The sequence below is a fragment of the Erpetoichthys calabaricus genome, chromosome 4 (assembly GCF_900747795.2).
Source record: "Erpetoichthys calabaricus chromosome 4, fErpCal1.3, whole genome shotgun sequence".
In the NCBI taxonomy this organism is placed as follows: Eukaryota; Metazoa; Chordata; class Cladistia; order Polypteriformes; family Polypteridae; genus Erpetoichthys; species Erpetoichthys calabaricus.
The window spans coordinates 199,695,015-199,711,410 of record NC_041397.2 but is presented as its reverse complement, the minus strand read 5'-3'; the positions used below and the strand labels follow the sequence as shown (position 1 = coordinate 199,711,410).

Below are 16,396 nucleotides of genomic sequence, written 5' to 3'. Positions count from 1 at the left end.
GGTGCAAGTTACATATCTGTAGTTGTTACTACCACCAATGCATATGCTGTCAGTTAATGATGAGCAAAATGATTTACATGAAATTAAATTCACTTTGCAACAAAAAAGTAAAACAAATTGAATTTAACTTCCAGCAAAATTCATACCATTGACACCAGAAGAAAGATGTCTAGTCCTGTCTGGAGACATTTACATACATTAATTCTGTATGCGTTTGTCTGTTGTGGAGTATATAACTTAAGATTTCTATTTCAAAAATCACTGGATTCATTTCCTGTCATATATAGACATTTATTTTTTTCAGCTGGCAGATATATTCTTGACATGGACTAGGATTCCCTAAACAGATAAAGCCCAATAATTTCCAAAAAGCTTCCAAAAAAGTCCACTAGAGGGCAGTATACATTCAATCCTCACCTATATATAAGGACAATACAGGATCATTATAAAAATAAAAAGGTTTATTTCCACAAAAATGACTTGTAACAAGAATGAAGTTCTGTAGAATAGAGTTGCTTAAAACAAAAGGCAATCCAGGCAAAAAGACCCCAATACAGAAATCTTGAATGAGGTCAAAAGCAGAGCAATAAGGTTCAGAAATCCAACAAATCCAAGAAACACACACACAAAAAAAAATCTCACCAAGTCTCTGGCATGCTCAAAATGAACTACCAGGAACTGTGGGAGACTCTCCAGATTTGTAGGGTGGAGAGCAGACCCTGGCGGTGATTGGTAGGTGTCCCCACCTCTTGGGAGACCACCTACAAAACACAAAACATAACCCAGGCAGGTTTCATACATAGACAAAAGCAAAAATAAAGAAAGATGCACATAATCAACAGAAAAAAGAATTAAACATGAACAAAAGAGGCATCAAACATGAATTTGAACTCCAGCCATTGGAGGAACCCTGACTGGTACATTCGCCAACTTCTGCAGCGATGTGAACAAGAAGCATAAATAGAACTGATTTTACTTGTGCTTGACAGAGTGTACATGGTTTATGCAGCTACAGAAAAGAAAAATCCAGGTAAAAATGAAATTCCTTGTTTCCCACTCCAAAAAGCCGTTAAAAACCTCAGAAAAACTCTTCATTGAGCATTGCAGTTCAAAAATTTCAAAATTGATTGAGAAAAAATTTTATGTCAGTTTCACTAAACTGTATACAAATTAAAACTTGCCTTTTTTGCTCATCACCACTACCAACGAGGTCAAAATCAGTTAATTGCTTCTCTTCCTACTAGAAATATCAGTGGTTGAAAGTAAACTAGAGTCTGAGTAACACCCCATCATTGGATACAAAACACAAATTCAATGAGAATTTTAGGTCTACTGAAACCTCTATCAAAGAAGATAAACAGATGCATCAGTACGGGCAAGGTCAATGGAAGAAAATGACAATAATCTCGCTCCCTTAAATTATCTTCAGTGCATTTTACTGATGTTAATCAACAGGGCAAATCATCAAATTCAATTTTATTTTAAAATCTTTCTTAATTCAATTCAGAGTTTCAGAAGGAAGACCCCATCACAGCAGGACAAATTATATTTTGGTAAATTTTGTCACGGGACTTATATAATTCTTTGAAGACATCCTAAAATGCAAGAAGCCCTGTAGGTTTCAAGAAAAAAAGAATGCAAAAGCAAAATTAGTTTGTACAAATTACGACCTTGTTTGAATGAGTTTCGTAACTCGTTCAAAAAAAATATTAACTCACACAAACAAATTATTAACTTGTTTGAATGAATTACGTAACTCGTTTGAACTGATTTTTTTTCTCTAGGACTTATTTCAGTAGTATGGAGCCACGTTGTGAATTACTTTGTTCGAACACGTTATTATTATTTTTCCATCTTACATTCCAGTTCTTATTACGGAGCCCCATACAGTTTTAGTGGTATACAGTTCAGTGAACTTTAAGGTGTGTGTTAACATCAATGAGCTGGAAGAAGAACTAGTAGAAAGACCACCACAGTTGTAATGTTCTTTTGAGGAGTCCTGAAACAATTTTCAAACACAGGAGAAGTTACGAAAATGGATTTATGGAATTTTCTCCAAGAACGTGATATTCCAGAGTCAATGGTGGAAACGTTAATAGAAGAAAAGGTAAGTTAAAAATCTAGTTGATAATGGCACTGAACAACATAGAATATACTGAAACTACAGAATACAGATGGATTTTTTTTGTCTGACACCTGCGGGGCTCCATAAAAGTGCCCACAGATACCATATGCTATATGATGGCTGTTTGTGGAATATTTGAAAGTGAAGCACTTTCTTCATTTTTGATTCAGTTCAGCAAGGGCATTATTCAGTTTACTGTGCATTTATGAGAAAGGCCAGAAACATTTTGATCATTTTAGGGAGAATGTTAGAATCATTAAGTCCAAAGCCCATTGCTCACCATTTAATTTGTCCCAACCAGGCTTACTTTGATCTTCAACACTGTATTTTTTCACAGGACTTTCAATACAGTATGCAGGTGAAGTAATTTAATGGCCTTAAGGAACATTTGACAATGTATATTCACAAACCATTGAAAAGGACTAACTGCAATAGCAACTGGGTGGTCAGGGTCCCACACTCTTCATGAGTGCACATTTCTCATGTTAGAGATTATTACCACTCTGACTCTCTGCAGTTTTCCTTTCATAATTTTAGCACTTAAAAACTTATTTTTTGTCAGTACTTTCAGCATTCATTTTTCCAATTTCCTTGCAATTGGCTGTAGTACTAGGGTGTTTTCTATTAATATTAAAACTGTTCTGCACCTGTTGAATTTGCGGTCCAGATTTCTTCATGGTCGAAATGCACATCTCCTCCTATGCCAGTTCCAGGCTGAAAGGCATGGGCTAGAATTCCACCATGTCCATCAAAAGGGGAGTTATCATCATGATCTACAGTAGAAAAGCTGTTTAAAACATCTAAGTCTTAAAAGATTATTTTTTCACTTCTAACTTAGACACAAAATTAAAGATTATAACTTTATAAATACATTGACAGCTTTGTTTAGAAGTTCAGCTGTTGCTCACCTCCACGCTGAAATGAAATCATAATGTCTGCATCTTTTTTTGTCCTTGCTTTGAAGCGCAAAGGTGTTACATCACTCCAGACTCTCCAAGCACTTTTGAAAATTTTCTTTACTTCCACAGGGATTACTGAGGGTGAATAATTTTCTATCCTGCGAAGAAAGCATTACTCATAAAAGAAGCTGTAAGGGGAAAAAGAAAAAGAAAGGTGCTTGAAACTGCCTGCCTGTTATGCTAGGGCATCCTGACTTCATTGTTACCAGCACACTTTATCCATCTATCCATCCATCCATTATCCAACCCGCTATATCCTAACTACAGGGTCTGCTGGAGCCAATCCCAGCCAACACAGGGCGCAAGGCAGGAAACAAACCCCGGGCAGGGTGCCAGCCCACCGCAGCAGCACACTTTATATTAGGAAATGAGATCATACATATAACATTTACCTTTATGCTTTGTTCTATGTTAACAGTTTACGCATAAGAAGTCTAATTCTCTAAATGAAATGTTTAGACAAGACTTTTAATAATTAACTATTTTGAGACTTTTTGGATGTTATTTAATGGCAGAGGGGTATTGCTAGAATATACCCTTTTTCTGACTGTTCATTGGTGGCATTGAAATGCTTACTAGCTACTACAGTATATGTAAATGAACCTAAGTGATAACAGGAGCTGTTCTCTTAAGACTAGCCAGACTTGCTATGGAGGGCCTTGCTGCTTACGTAGTGAGCCTCCAGCAGTTGGTATAATTAAAGACATCCTTGCATTTCATTTATAGCAATGACTCAAAGCTTTTTTTTATTTACTATGTATTTTCCATAACAGAAGCTCATTCATTGAAGTTTTGAAAGCAAATTTATATCAGAATACCTGGTTGTTTTCATATTAAGGTCCATGCAATGGTTGTTCAATTTGTAAAGACAAACAAGTACTAAATGAATATTACATGGACATATTTTTTATACTGTACATGAGAGTAGCACTGCCACACTAAGTGAATGATCTGAGATGTAGCTATAACAGATCTTCAGTATTTCATGTAAACAGTGTGCATGCAGAAATGCAGTATATATGTGGAAAAACGCTCATCTCGACTTCTGCTATTGTTGTAATTAACACAGTTCAACTAGTGACTTCAAAAGTATTTCAAAAAATAAGCAAAAAAATAATTCTGTTAAAATAGACGCCTTTCAGTGTTTTGAAATGGGTAGATGACATATAGTCAGCGTTAGATTTAAAAAAATAAATAAAGTGTATATGTTTGGGAGATCTTAGTGTTTACAAAGGGAATCTCAAAAGTAAAATAGAAAATATTTTTCAAATGAAATAACCATTTGCTTAAAGTGGTTACAGGTTAAAGTAAAATATGAAATCAGAGCATGCTTGTTACTTTATTATTGCATTTTTTGATTATACTGGCAGCCCTGAACTGTCACATTATCAGAAGAAAATGGCGTTCTGTCACAGACAGTAAAATTGTATGCGTTAAGTTGACAGGTGCAACATGAATGATATTGAATTTGACAACTATAAAGAAAACTGTGTTTTACACTTGCAAAACTGTGTCCATGTGGACATTGCTGGAGTGACAAAACCTAAAAGATGATTACGGAAAAACTAAAAAACTAAACTAAAACTAAATGAAAACAAAAGAGAATGAAAAACTCAAATTAGAAATAGGCAAAAAACTAAAACTAAATAAAAGCTAAAAAATAAAATCAATCACTTAAACAAAAAAAAAATTCTTATAGAAAAACACTGCTTGTAACTATGTTTTGCTTTTCTTTTTGCTTATTTAATGGTAGTAGAGTGATGTACCATGATAGCCATTTATGGATGCAATGAGAAGTGAAGCAAAATGACCCCTTCTATTGGCTAACTGAGTAAATTACAATATGCAAGCTTTTCCAGGCAGGGCCATCTTCACCAATAAAAGGTGTCAATTTGCTTCACTTCTGGCTTTAATGGTGTGAATGTAACGAGTACAGCAATCGTGGTGGTGCAGGGAGACCCAGGAGGACAATCTACACCAACATATAGTAAGAAAGCCTAACCATTTATAGGAATAAAATTTGCACAATTATTAAATCTTTAATTTCCTACTGATAAAATCAGTAAAATACTGTAATCAAATCAATATCAAACCATGCCTGTTTAACTTCATTGTGAACAGGATCCTACCTGGTTCCTTTACTGAGAGAGAGATAAAAGGGCTGAAGAATCCTCCACATTCATTTATTTGTGGTTCTTTCTCATTAAGATGTTGTAGGTGCAATCAGGCATTCAAAATTCTCATTTTAGTATTTGCTACTTCTGTGAAACGTGTACTCCTTGAACTTGAGCCCCCTAATTTGACACATATTACATTATTATGTACAGACTATATAATAGATAGATAGATAGATAGATAGATAGAGAGTACTTTATTTGACGCAAAGGAGAATTTTAGCTTTTTCATTCCGGGATAGCTCTCATCATGCTCTTGTTTCATTGCACATCCATCCATTCATGCATTTTCTTATCCTTTTACATTGTACCATTTAGGGTCCCAGTAAGCCAACCACAGGGTGCACTCAGCACACACCCACACTTGCTTATATGGGGCCAGTCTGAAATCCCAAATTAATCATGCAGCTCTTAAATCTTAATAATTATTTGGTATGTCAAGTTTTACAGTTCTGCTGAATAAATACAACAATAAAACTTTTTCATGATTACTTTGTTGCATGTAAATGGTTCTGTAAAAGAGTCCAGTCACCTGATATAGACAGATATGTTTAAAAAAATAATTAATAAAAAAATACATTATGCCCTGCGCTGGGCTGGCGCCCTGCCCAGGGTTTGTTTCCTGCCTTATGCCCTGTGTTGGCTGGGATTGGCTCCAGCAGACCTCCATGACCCTGTAGTTAGGATATAGCGGGTTGGATAATGGATGGATGGATGGATGGAAAAAAATACATTACAACCTACAAATATAAGTAGTGTGGCCTATGACACTCGTTTGACAATTGTCATGTGTAGATGTGAAATAGACTGTCATAATTAATACTTACTTATATGTCAAATTAACATTCTTCCATCTTGTAGAGTCTCCATAATCCTCTGCATCTGACAGACCACATCTTGGTTTTTTCATTGCGGTTAGTGTTTCCTCATTAAGCTCTCCAGTTCTTCTGAGTCCAAAGTACTTCTGCATTTCCATTAATTTGCCTTGAAAGCTCTCAGAATTGGTACTCCGTCTTGATTTTCCACGATCCTGATCTGGTTTATAATTATAGAACTTTTTCAGATATTCCTGCATAAGAAAGAATACAGAAGAAATAGAATTAAGGTGTACCTGGTGCTAGAGGTATACACATCTTCTTTGACTTTAATATGTGTCCAATCTGACAGAAAATAGTTACATTGTATAGCAAATAATAATTTAAGAGAGTGAAAATATTTCATTAAGTAAAGGGTTCAGGAATAATGGGTAATGTACTAATTGTGATGATAAAATCAGTGAGATTATTTCAACCAAGCTCTGATGCATGTTCTTATTGTATTCAAGTACATTTCCTCTATGGACTGAGGTTTCCTCCCAGAGTCCAAAGACATGCTGTTATTGTGGATGATGACTGTAAACCAGTCTAGTTATGACTGTTTGCATCTGTTTGCCCTGCAATGAACTGTAAACCATTCAGGGATGATTCCTTCCTGTGGCACTTTTAGTTTGGATAGGCTATGACTTTCCATTAAAAATGAATGCATTTCAGTCCATTATCAAAACTCACTTAATTCTTTTCCAGTCTGGTGAATTTTTTTTGATTTCTCGTATTAGGAATTTGTTAGATTTCGTACCCCTTGGGGTCAGAGCGCAGGGTCAGCCATTGTACAGCACCCCTGGAGCAATTACAGGTTAAGGGTCTTGCTCAAGGGCCCAGCAGAGTAGGATCTCTTTTGGCAGTGAAGGGGATTCAAACGGCAACCTTCAGGATACCAGCACAGATCCTTAGCCTCAAAGCCACCACTCCACCCCAAATTTGTACCCTATTTTGGCAGTGTCAGGTGTATGACAGTAACCAAGGCTGGATGTTGCTCGATCATGGAATACTTTACATATATACTGTAGTTAATATTGTAAGTGCCACGGAGGATGGAAGGGCACCCCGACTGGTATGGAGACAGATGTTTTGCACACCTTGGAGGCCATGATGGAAGGAATGCATGACTTAAGACACAACCCAGCCAGAGCATTCTGTAATCTTTGTCTCGGCCGGGATCGAGGTATAATGAATAGATTGAATGAACGTGGAGCAGTTCATACACTCACACAGAAGGTTGCCGTGCTCCTGAATCCAATCAGGACACCCAAAAGGGCTGCATGGGAATTGGACTTCAGAAGTGCAGCCTTGTCTGTGTCCTTGGGTGCCAACTGAGGGCACTGTCGGGGGAGGACAACACTGGTTTCCATGGTGTCCCAAAAGAGCTCCCAACAAACAGTGCAGTGATAGTATTCCCAGGTTCTACTTGTAAAGGAGGCCATTGCCTCACTTTGCACACACTTTAGTAATTTTAATTTGGTCATACCTTTCTACAATGAAACTTACTACTTGTTCCTTAGACCCAGTCCTAACAAAACTGATGCTCTGGCAGCACCTATTCTTAGCATTATCAATACTTCATTACAGAATGGCGTAGTTCCATATGCACTATAAATGTTAGTTATCAGACCATTACTTAAAAAGCCTGTGGTAGACCCACATACACTTAATAATTCTAGACTAGTTTTAAATGTAACCTTTCTCTCTAAAATACTTGAAAAAGTAGTTACCACTCAGCTTCAGTCTGACCTTACACAGCACGATTTATTTGAGAAGTTCAAGTCAGGCTGTCACACCAGCCACAGTACAAAAATGAGTCTCTCGTGTTGTAAATGACATTCTGATATCCTCTGATGAAGCAAATTCCACAACAATTATGTTGTTTGTCACACTTAGCAACTTAGTTTCTGCATCTTGTTGTCTTGAGGGTGACAATTCCCTCACAACTTTCGAACTTCAAAAGTATTACAAGTTCACTGCATTTTGCTGGCTAATTAACATGCCACCTGACAGGGCTGGGTGTTCCATGGATGTTTTACTGGTATGGCAAGTTCAGCCACAGTCTCAGTCTGCTTTTCTCCATCCTATAGCTGTATGGCAAACACAAGATAGCTGCTTTCCTTCTTTCTTTTTGTTCTCATTGTACTCTCTTTGTCATAGTTCTCTGGGCGTGGAGGCATACCACAGGAGGCTCTCCTATAGCACTGTTTTTCTTTCTGATGAACACATGCAGATCCTATACTGAGCACCCAATGAATTGTGAATGAATGGATTTTAATAACTCATCTATTTCCATATGATGGTTAGGGAAAGTCAGTGCCCATCCTGGCAGCAATGGGTGCAAAGCAGAAATCAGCTTTGGTTGGTGTACTGATCTACAATAGGAGCTGTTCTAGAACATACAACAGTGCAAATGTTAAAAATTAAAATGCTGAAACTTAATAGAAAAGAAATCACAACTTCTGCACAGACAATAGAGCAATAAACAAAATTCCCACAAAAGCAGTTGATAACTGCAGAAACAGCAAACTCCACAGCTGCACAACAGATAGCATTCATTTGAACAATCTTTATAGTGCCTTGGGCAAGGTAACAAAATGAGGCAAAAATGGAATTAAAATTAAACACAGGTGTGGGACTTTGACTAAGAAGTCACGTGAAATGAGATACAGTAGCCACAGTGTTCCTCTGGACTGACTTTGTGAATACCTACTCCATGTTAGTCCAATGTCAGTATTTGAACAATACTTACTTTTGCCTGCAGCCAGACCACTTTTCAATGCTGTCTTTTGAGCTCTCTTGGTTATTATTGTATCAGGTTTCACTGGAAAGTGAACTAAAGACTCAAAATGATGATGATAAATTAAAAGCTGGAAGCATTTTTACCAGCTGCTCAGCAGGAGAACTTTTTTCTTTTTATCTTCAATATAAAAAGTGTTCTTTTTTTAAAGATGTCATTCGGTATCATGTCCAGCAGATGTGTTTTTATTTTAGTCAAGCATGAGAGCAGTTCCCAGACCAGTGAAAAGTACTGTTGGGGGTGTACCACTGCGGCAGGAAAGCTATTCTATTCAGGCAGTGTGGCTCTATTGAGATGTTAGAATATAAGCCATACAGCTGTTGGTTCAGATGATAGATTTGGTTATAAGATACTGTATGTTTATCTATCTATCTAACCAACAATAGAGGCCACATTTTTAAAATGTCATGGTATGGGTTTCTTTTTTGTATCTCTGATGTTAAACAAGGGGACTCTAACCATACCAATTACATCAAGAGGATACTTTCACCCCTGGAACAACTTTTTTCTCTGCCAGCTTCCATTTTGTAGTTGGGCAATATCTGACCCCATTTCGTGAAATGTCTACATAACATCAGTACCACTGCCTGTTGTGTCAGATATACTAGTTCACCACCTACAAAGATGGAGTAACTGGGCAGTGGACTTAGTTTAAAAGTGCCCCATGACACCATTTGACAGCTGTTTGACTGAGGAATAAAGGGTGGATTCTATCTATCTATCTATCTATCTATCTATCTATCTATCTATCTATCTATCTATCTATCTATCTATCTATCTATCTATCTATCTATCTATCTATCTATCTATCTATCTATCTATCTATCTATCTATCTATCTATCTATCTATCTATCTATGTTTTATACAGTGCCTTTCTATTTAAAATGTATATAAGTTGTCACACAAGTGTGCATAGGAGGCAGCTGAAGGGCTTAGAGATGAATGATAATACGTCTGCCCAGGGGGTGGCGGGTGCACTGATGCTCTTTCTGAGTTCCCTGCAGGCCTTTCCCGGGAAATCCCACCAGGAGCCACCACCTCGACTCGGGACACATCACTTTCGGTCCCGGCCCTGAGGACGACATGACTTCCGGTCCCGAGGATGACATGACTTCCGGTCCCGGCCCCGAGGACGACATCACTTCCCCCAAACTTCCTATAAAGCCTCACACCTTTTCCCTGGAAGTCAGTTCTGTTTTGGACTCTGTCTTGTAAACTTGACTCAACTACGAATCATTTACTTTTGCAGTTAGGATACTGAATTATACGGGTGGCTGCCCCAAACCTTGCCATGTCTCTTGTCTCTTCTTCTCACAATGTATATACATTATATACCCCTCTTTCTTTTACATATGTACCATATGATGCCTAAAAGTAACCAGCCTCAGAATCCAAATACAGGTTACCTGACAGGAGGAAAAAGCCCATCACTGCTGAAAAACCTTTAATCTACCAGAAATATCCTGAATGTAGTTTTTTTTTCTAAGGGTGTATTTCTTATCAGTCCAACTTGTGGCTTGCAATGCTGTTATGAGGTGGTGCCCTTATATTGTGTAGTGGACCACTGATCATTTAATGATAATGGTGGAGAATTCAGTGGGAGAATTTCTTCATATCCTCTATTTAGAGGAGCACAAGCCTATTGTGTCTGACCACCAACAAAGAAAGCAGGCACAGTTAAATCACAGCACATGGAGAGTCACTTGCATGCTGCACTGTATCTGTAGTCCGTGAGCAGTGCAAGTTACTTGGCCTTTTAAATATGAATGTTGAAAATCAGGCGTGCAATGCACCCAGAGATCACCAGGTGCCAGTATGTGGCAGTTATTAAGACAGATTCTTGTTTTCTGATTTTACAATAAAAACATCCATATGTATACTCTAACCTGCTAGAAACTTTCTTTCAGAATAAAGCATGGGAGGCCAAAAACACACAATCAGAGATCATTTATCTAACAAATGTACAGTAAGTGTTACAGTCATCAAGAACCTTCCATGCACCATCCAAGTTCTCTCAGACAATTTTTAAAAGGTGTGACAGAAATATAGGTGCTAATAATAAGTACACAGGGAAATATAAATTAATAAAAAAGAATAATTATATGAACACATCTTGAAATCAATAGTTCATACCTTGTTTATATCTACCGTAGTTTGGTTGACAAAGCCATTCCCCTTCTTATCTTGTTGATTTTTAATCTGCACTCTTTAACATTTCATCCGTCTGCCAGGAGAGCGGTTTTTCTGTCTGCTCCTTCAGTCTCTACACACTTTTCTTACCAGTTATCAGCACAGTGGCTAAAAGGCCGTGCTGAGAATACTTTTATACTAGGGTTGGCTTTTTTTTAATAAACTAAAAGTTGTGTCTTCATTGTCTTCCTCATGTTGTTCACCTGTATGTGGAAGAAGGGTCAGGCCCTACACTATGTTGACTTGCCTACTCTATAGCATCCTGTCTTGTTCACGAGTACTCCAGTTTATTACTGGAATTCTTACCTAACATAAAGTATATATAAAGCATAAACACTAGCAGCAAAAGGTTGCAGTGTGAGGAACCTTATCAGAATTAAATGATGTCACAAGTTGTGTCCCTCAGGGGTCATATAAATGCTGTGAATGAGAATATAAGCAGCAAGCTTGTTCAATTACAATACCAAACTAGGATTTGGATAGCATGCAGCCTTGGGCAGATATGTGGCAGATGAAATTTAATGTAAGTAAATATAAGGTATTATCTATGAATTAAAATTGTTTGGAATACACAATGAGAGATCTGAAAGTTGAAAGTAGGACAGTGATCTAGGAGTCATAGTGGACTCATCACTATTTACACCTAGACAGTGTACAGAAGCGATCAAGAAGGCTGATTGGCTGTACCGTTACATGCACAGAGTATAAGATGAACAAGGTTATGCTTAAATGATTTAACACACTAGTGTGGCTTTACCAGGAATACTACATGCTACAAAGAAGACATTTCCAGTTTAGCAAAAGCAGATCAAGAGGTTATATGAGTGTAGTATTTAAAATTACAAACAGAAATAGTATAGTTCATCCTACTTATTACTTTAAAATGAACAAGAACACCAGAACACAGATAAAAACTTGTTAAAGGTAAATTTCACACAAATGTTAGAAAGTACTTCTTCACACAAAAGAACAACAGAGCCATGGAATAATTTGTCAAACAGTGTGGTAGAGGGTAGGACTTTACAGTCCTTCAAAACTCGACTCATTATTATTGTCAGTGGTGGATAGTGAAAATAATTTGGGCAGGGGGTGCAGTTTTTGGGAGACATACTGAAGCAGCATTTATCTCTATTATGTAGTGCCTTTATTATATAGTGCGTTTCACATCTATTTTTTATATAGTGCTGTTCCATTCATCAGTCCCTCCATTTATCAGTTTTTGACTCTGCTTAATCATGTTCAGTTTTGTAGGAACCCTGATATATCCTGGAAGGATGGGGCAATAGACAGGAACCAGAGTTGGGGTGTCAGTCATTCACAGTGAACACTCATGCAGTTATAGCCATTTTCTGAACCCACGTTTTGCATTTAAGAATCATCGACTGCCAGTGCAGATCCTAGCAAAATCACAATACTTTGTGTTTTCACAACTCCTTTCACTGTTATTTTGAGCTTTTATTTATGTTTGTTTTTTGAAGGATTGTTGAGCGGTTTGGGGGTTTTTGAGTATTGGGGCTGCTTTCTGAATGCTTTCCACTTACACAATAACATCCAATTAGCCAAGAAACAAAAAGATGCTATTAATAACAAATTAACAGGCAAGAGTGACAGACACAAGGAAAGCGCAAAGTGTCAGAAACAAAAAACTACAGCAATGTTTTGGTTTGAACTCATATCTGCCACTTGTGTTGCTTACCAATTTTCTTATCATAAAACTACACCCAACCACTCCTGTTCTGAAGTCCCTAAATTCTGGACTCTCTACCTCCCATCATCTGTCCCTTCACCCCAACTTACCACCTGTCCGTAGAGCTTTTAGTACAGAAAACTCCCAGGATCCCTTAAAGGGGTTAAGGAATTCCCATAACATTGCTTCAGGGAAACCAAGACTCTATCCCGTTTTGCAGTCCCTTGTATCCCTACACCTGTGACCCTTCTGAAGCGACATCTGGTGCCATGTGTTCCTGCACCATGCCATTTGTTCAGAAGCAGGCATTTCTTGCCTCCCTTCTCTGGCCATTGTCTCTCTGTTAGTAAAGGTTAAGGCTTTTGGGACAGTTACTGGGTAACTGATAAACTTGCCTTCAAGGAAAGCTTCCACCACTATCTCTTCCTTGTAAATGTGCCTCTGCCTAGAGCCCCAAGAGGCTCCTGTATTTCCACACTGGCACATGCACATATGGCACATATCTGTCATCTCCAGATATTTTCTTTGTGACCCTGTCCTGTGCCACCCTGGTGCATCTTTTGCCCTCAGGAAACCCTTGTGAATAGCAAAACCCTGTACAGCATTCATTTATTTGGATTATCTAACAAAACTGGATTGACTGTGCTTTAACATAATTCATGAGCAGTTAGTTTAACGTCTTTCACTTGCTTCTGTAATCTCGGGAATTTACAATGTTGCTCAGGTTGGAATGAGGGCTCCTTCTGAACTAGCAGTCATAACTAGGGCTGCCAACAGGCCTCATTTTCCTGGACTTGTTCTTATTTTTAACATGCCATGGACTGTCTAGGAGGAATTTATAACATTTTGAAAATGTCCAGAATGTTGGCTCCTAAAGTTTGAAAATTTCAATATCCTTATCATTGCTAAAAATCGAAAGCCATACACCAATCAGTATTTGCAGAAGTAGTAAGCACACTTTTTTCCCAGAATCTTCACTTCCATTCTAGTAGTAAACAATGCAGATATTGACGAGAATAGTCAATATCTGTCTAACTTGGCAGTTCATTATAAATGTTGTTTCTTTCTTTAATTATTTGTAATCCTAATTCACTACTAAGTAAATTTATTCAAAATTGAAATTACAATTTCAGGTTTTCTATGTGAGATCTTATTTTCGATTCATCTTTCAGCAGCTTCATTAAACAAGAAATTTCATACATCCACGTACAGTCTGTTGTATTTAAGTGTGAGTAAATACTGCTTTGTAATTTTTTAATGGAAAATATTCTTATTACCACCTGTTGTTCCAAAATGGATTTATAATTATAAATGAATGAGTCAACTATTAAAGTTTCAGTTAATTAAAAAAAAATCACACATTTATTGTCATATAAATGCAATATCTTTTAGTTATCAGTTGACCAAGTAATAAGTCACTTCTTCAAGTAATTTAATAATATTTTCATAATTCTTTCATTTACATAAATTCACAAATACCCACTATGCCGAAAAGAAAGTGCAAGTTCACAAACTACATGAACAGCAATATCCTTGTTTTTGAAAGGGTAGAACAGATTCAATTAAGAGGCTAATGCTCATAAGATTCAATTTCAGTAGCATGCTATGTAAACATTTCTATTCATATTTATCCAAGAACCCAGACATACTGAGAAAAATAGCTTCAGTGGAAAAAAAAGAATGTAGAAGCCAAGCAAAATGACACTTTTTATTGGCTAACTAAAAAGGTTAAAATATACAAGCTTTTGGGGCAACTCAGGCCCCCTCTTCAGGCAAGATATGTGTTGCCTCTAAAGCTTGCATAATGGCTAACACGGTGCAACACCCTGGTACTAAAAAAATGTAGATAAATGCAAATAAACTAAACTGAAAAGAGTATTTTACTAGAAGTGAATTTACCATGTGTATAAGAAAGGAAGTCTGTTAATTTAAGAGGCTTGACATATTCTAAATATTTAATGGGTTATTAGTTTGCCAGTGACTGTGATTGTGGCCATCATATCATAATTATAGTGATAATCTGCTACTAAAGGTTAATATTATTTTAAAAAAAAAACATAAGACTGTATAAAGGTGTATTATGGCATCATAGGGAAAGGTGTCCTCAAATGTCCTCATTTTTTGACCCAAATGTCCTCATTTCCAGAGAAATAGAGTTGGCAGGCCTAGTCATAACAGTCATACTCAGTATTGATTATATGTTTTATACTCATTCTACAGACATAAATATGAATATCAACTTTGGGAAAACAGGCAAATAAAACAAGATTATAAAAAAGATCTAGTGGAATTTTGATATTTTCACACTCAGTATGCAAACCACTCGGTGTCATCAAATGAAGAATTAAAACATGAATCCATTATTGAACAGCCATTATCATTTCATCCACACACAGCCTTTTATGCTCAATGCAGGGTTGTGAGAAGGAGGACCATATACTGATAGCTTTAGGCACAAGGCAAAGATTAACCATGGACAGGATGCCAGTCTGTGCCAAGGCATCCACTTACACTGGCTCACTTTAGTGATAGCACAAACATATCTACGTGATTTGGACATACCCAGAGATCTGAACACTGCTCAACTCTGCATAGGCAGTGACCAGGGTAGAAGCCAAACCCCGGTGCCTGGAGCTGCGAGGCACCAGATCTAGCAACTGCATGGCCATGTTGCCCATCAGCAATGCACTTTAATTAGTATCATGCAATATTTTTAAGGTGGCATATTCAATTTCTTCATTGACTACTACTAACTTTGACTTTCTTAGAGAGATATTATGTAATTAAACTAGCAATGCACACTCCAGAATGACAATATATTTAATATTTAACTTTGAAAATAGCAAAAAAAGAATAAAAAAAAGTCCACTATACCACTCCCTTTGTGTTCACTTCATACACATAAGATGTATATATACATACATATTTCAGGCAAGATCTATTCTTGAAAAGCCCAAAGTAAATGTAACAGTTATTATTTCCAATAAGTGCATTCTTTAAAAAATCATATCAATCTGTATAGTAAATTTACAGCAATTTCTGAAATTTACAGAAGTCACTTACTGTGTGACAAATTGATGGATCTGTGTCAAAGTCAGTCTGCCCAAGGTTTACATTTATAAATTACAATTGTATTCCTCAAAATGATCTTAGGACATCTCTTAAATGCATAAATACTCTGCAAAGTGATAAACTGAATTACCTCTGCATATTTCACATTGTCCTCTTGACTCCTCACAGAGAAGAGTGGTGCACTTAGTACAAAAGACAGCTCCAAACAAACATATAAAGGGATCCAGCGATTACTCATCTTCCTCAGGGCCCCTTGATTTTAGCCACCGTTTATTATCAGCCTACAAGCACTCACTTTAAATACAAGTGAACCAGATGTAACTGCCTGCCCACCATATAGTGGCTCAAGTCCAAACAAGAAAATGACATTTAAACTATGAGATAGGGTCAACACGGATAGGGTAAACTGACAAAACATCAGACAGAATTTTACATGGAGGTTTAAATAAATAGGACTGCTTTCATGTGTCGTACTGGAGGAAGGATTTATCTTTAATTAGAGCCATCAAAACAGGTAGCTTAATTGCGCCG

The 16,396-nt window shown here is 37.1% G+C and overlaps 1 protein-coding gene across 1 annotated transcript in view; it reads right to left on the bottom strand.

Annotated features, from left to right (window-relative positions):
• Positions 1-16,108, bottom strand: part of LOC114650497 (neutrophil collagenase-like) — a 46,082-nt gene extending 29,974 nt beyond the window's left edge. Inside the window, exons 1-4 of the mRNA XM_028800161.2 lie at positions 15,996-16,108; positions 6,086-6,327; positions 3,034-3,182; positions 2,773-2,898 (exon numbers count right to left, since the gene is read on the bottom strand). Coding sequence (XP_028655994.2) covers positions 2,773-2,898; positions 3,034-3,182; positions 6,086-6,327; positions 15,996-16,103 — 625 coding nt within the window. The 5' untranslated portion in view covers positions 16,104-16,108. The remainder of the gene's footprint in view (positions 1-2,772; positions 2,899-3,033; positions 3,183-6,085; positions 6,328-15,995) is intronic.
• Positions 16,109-16,396: the final 288 nt, after the last annotated feature.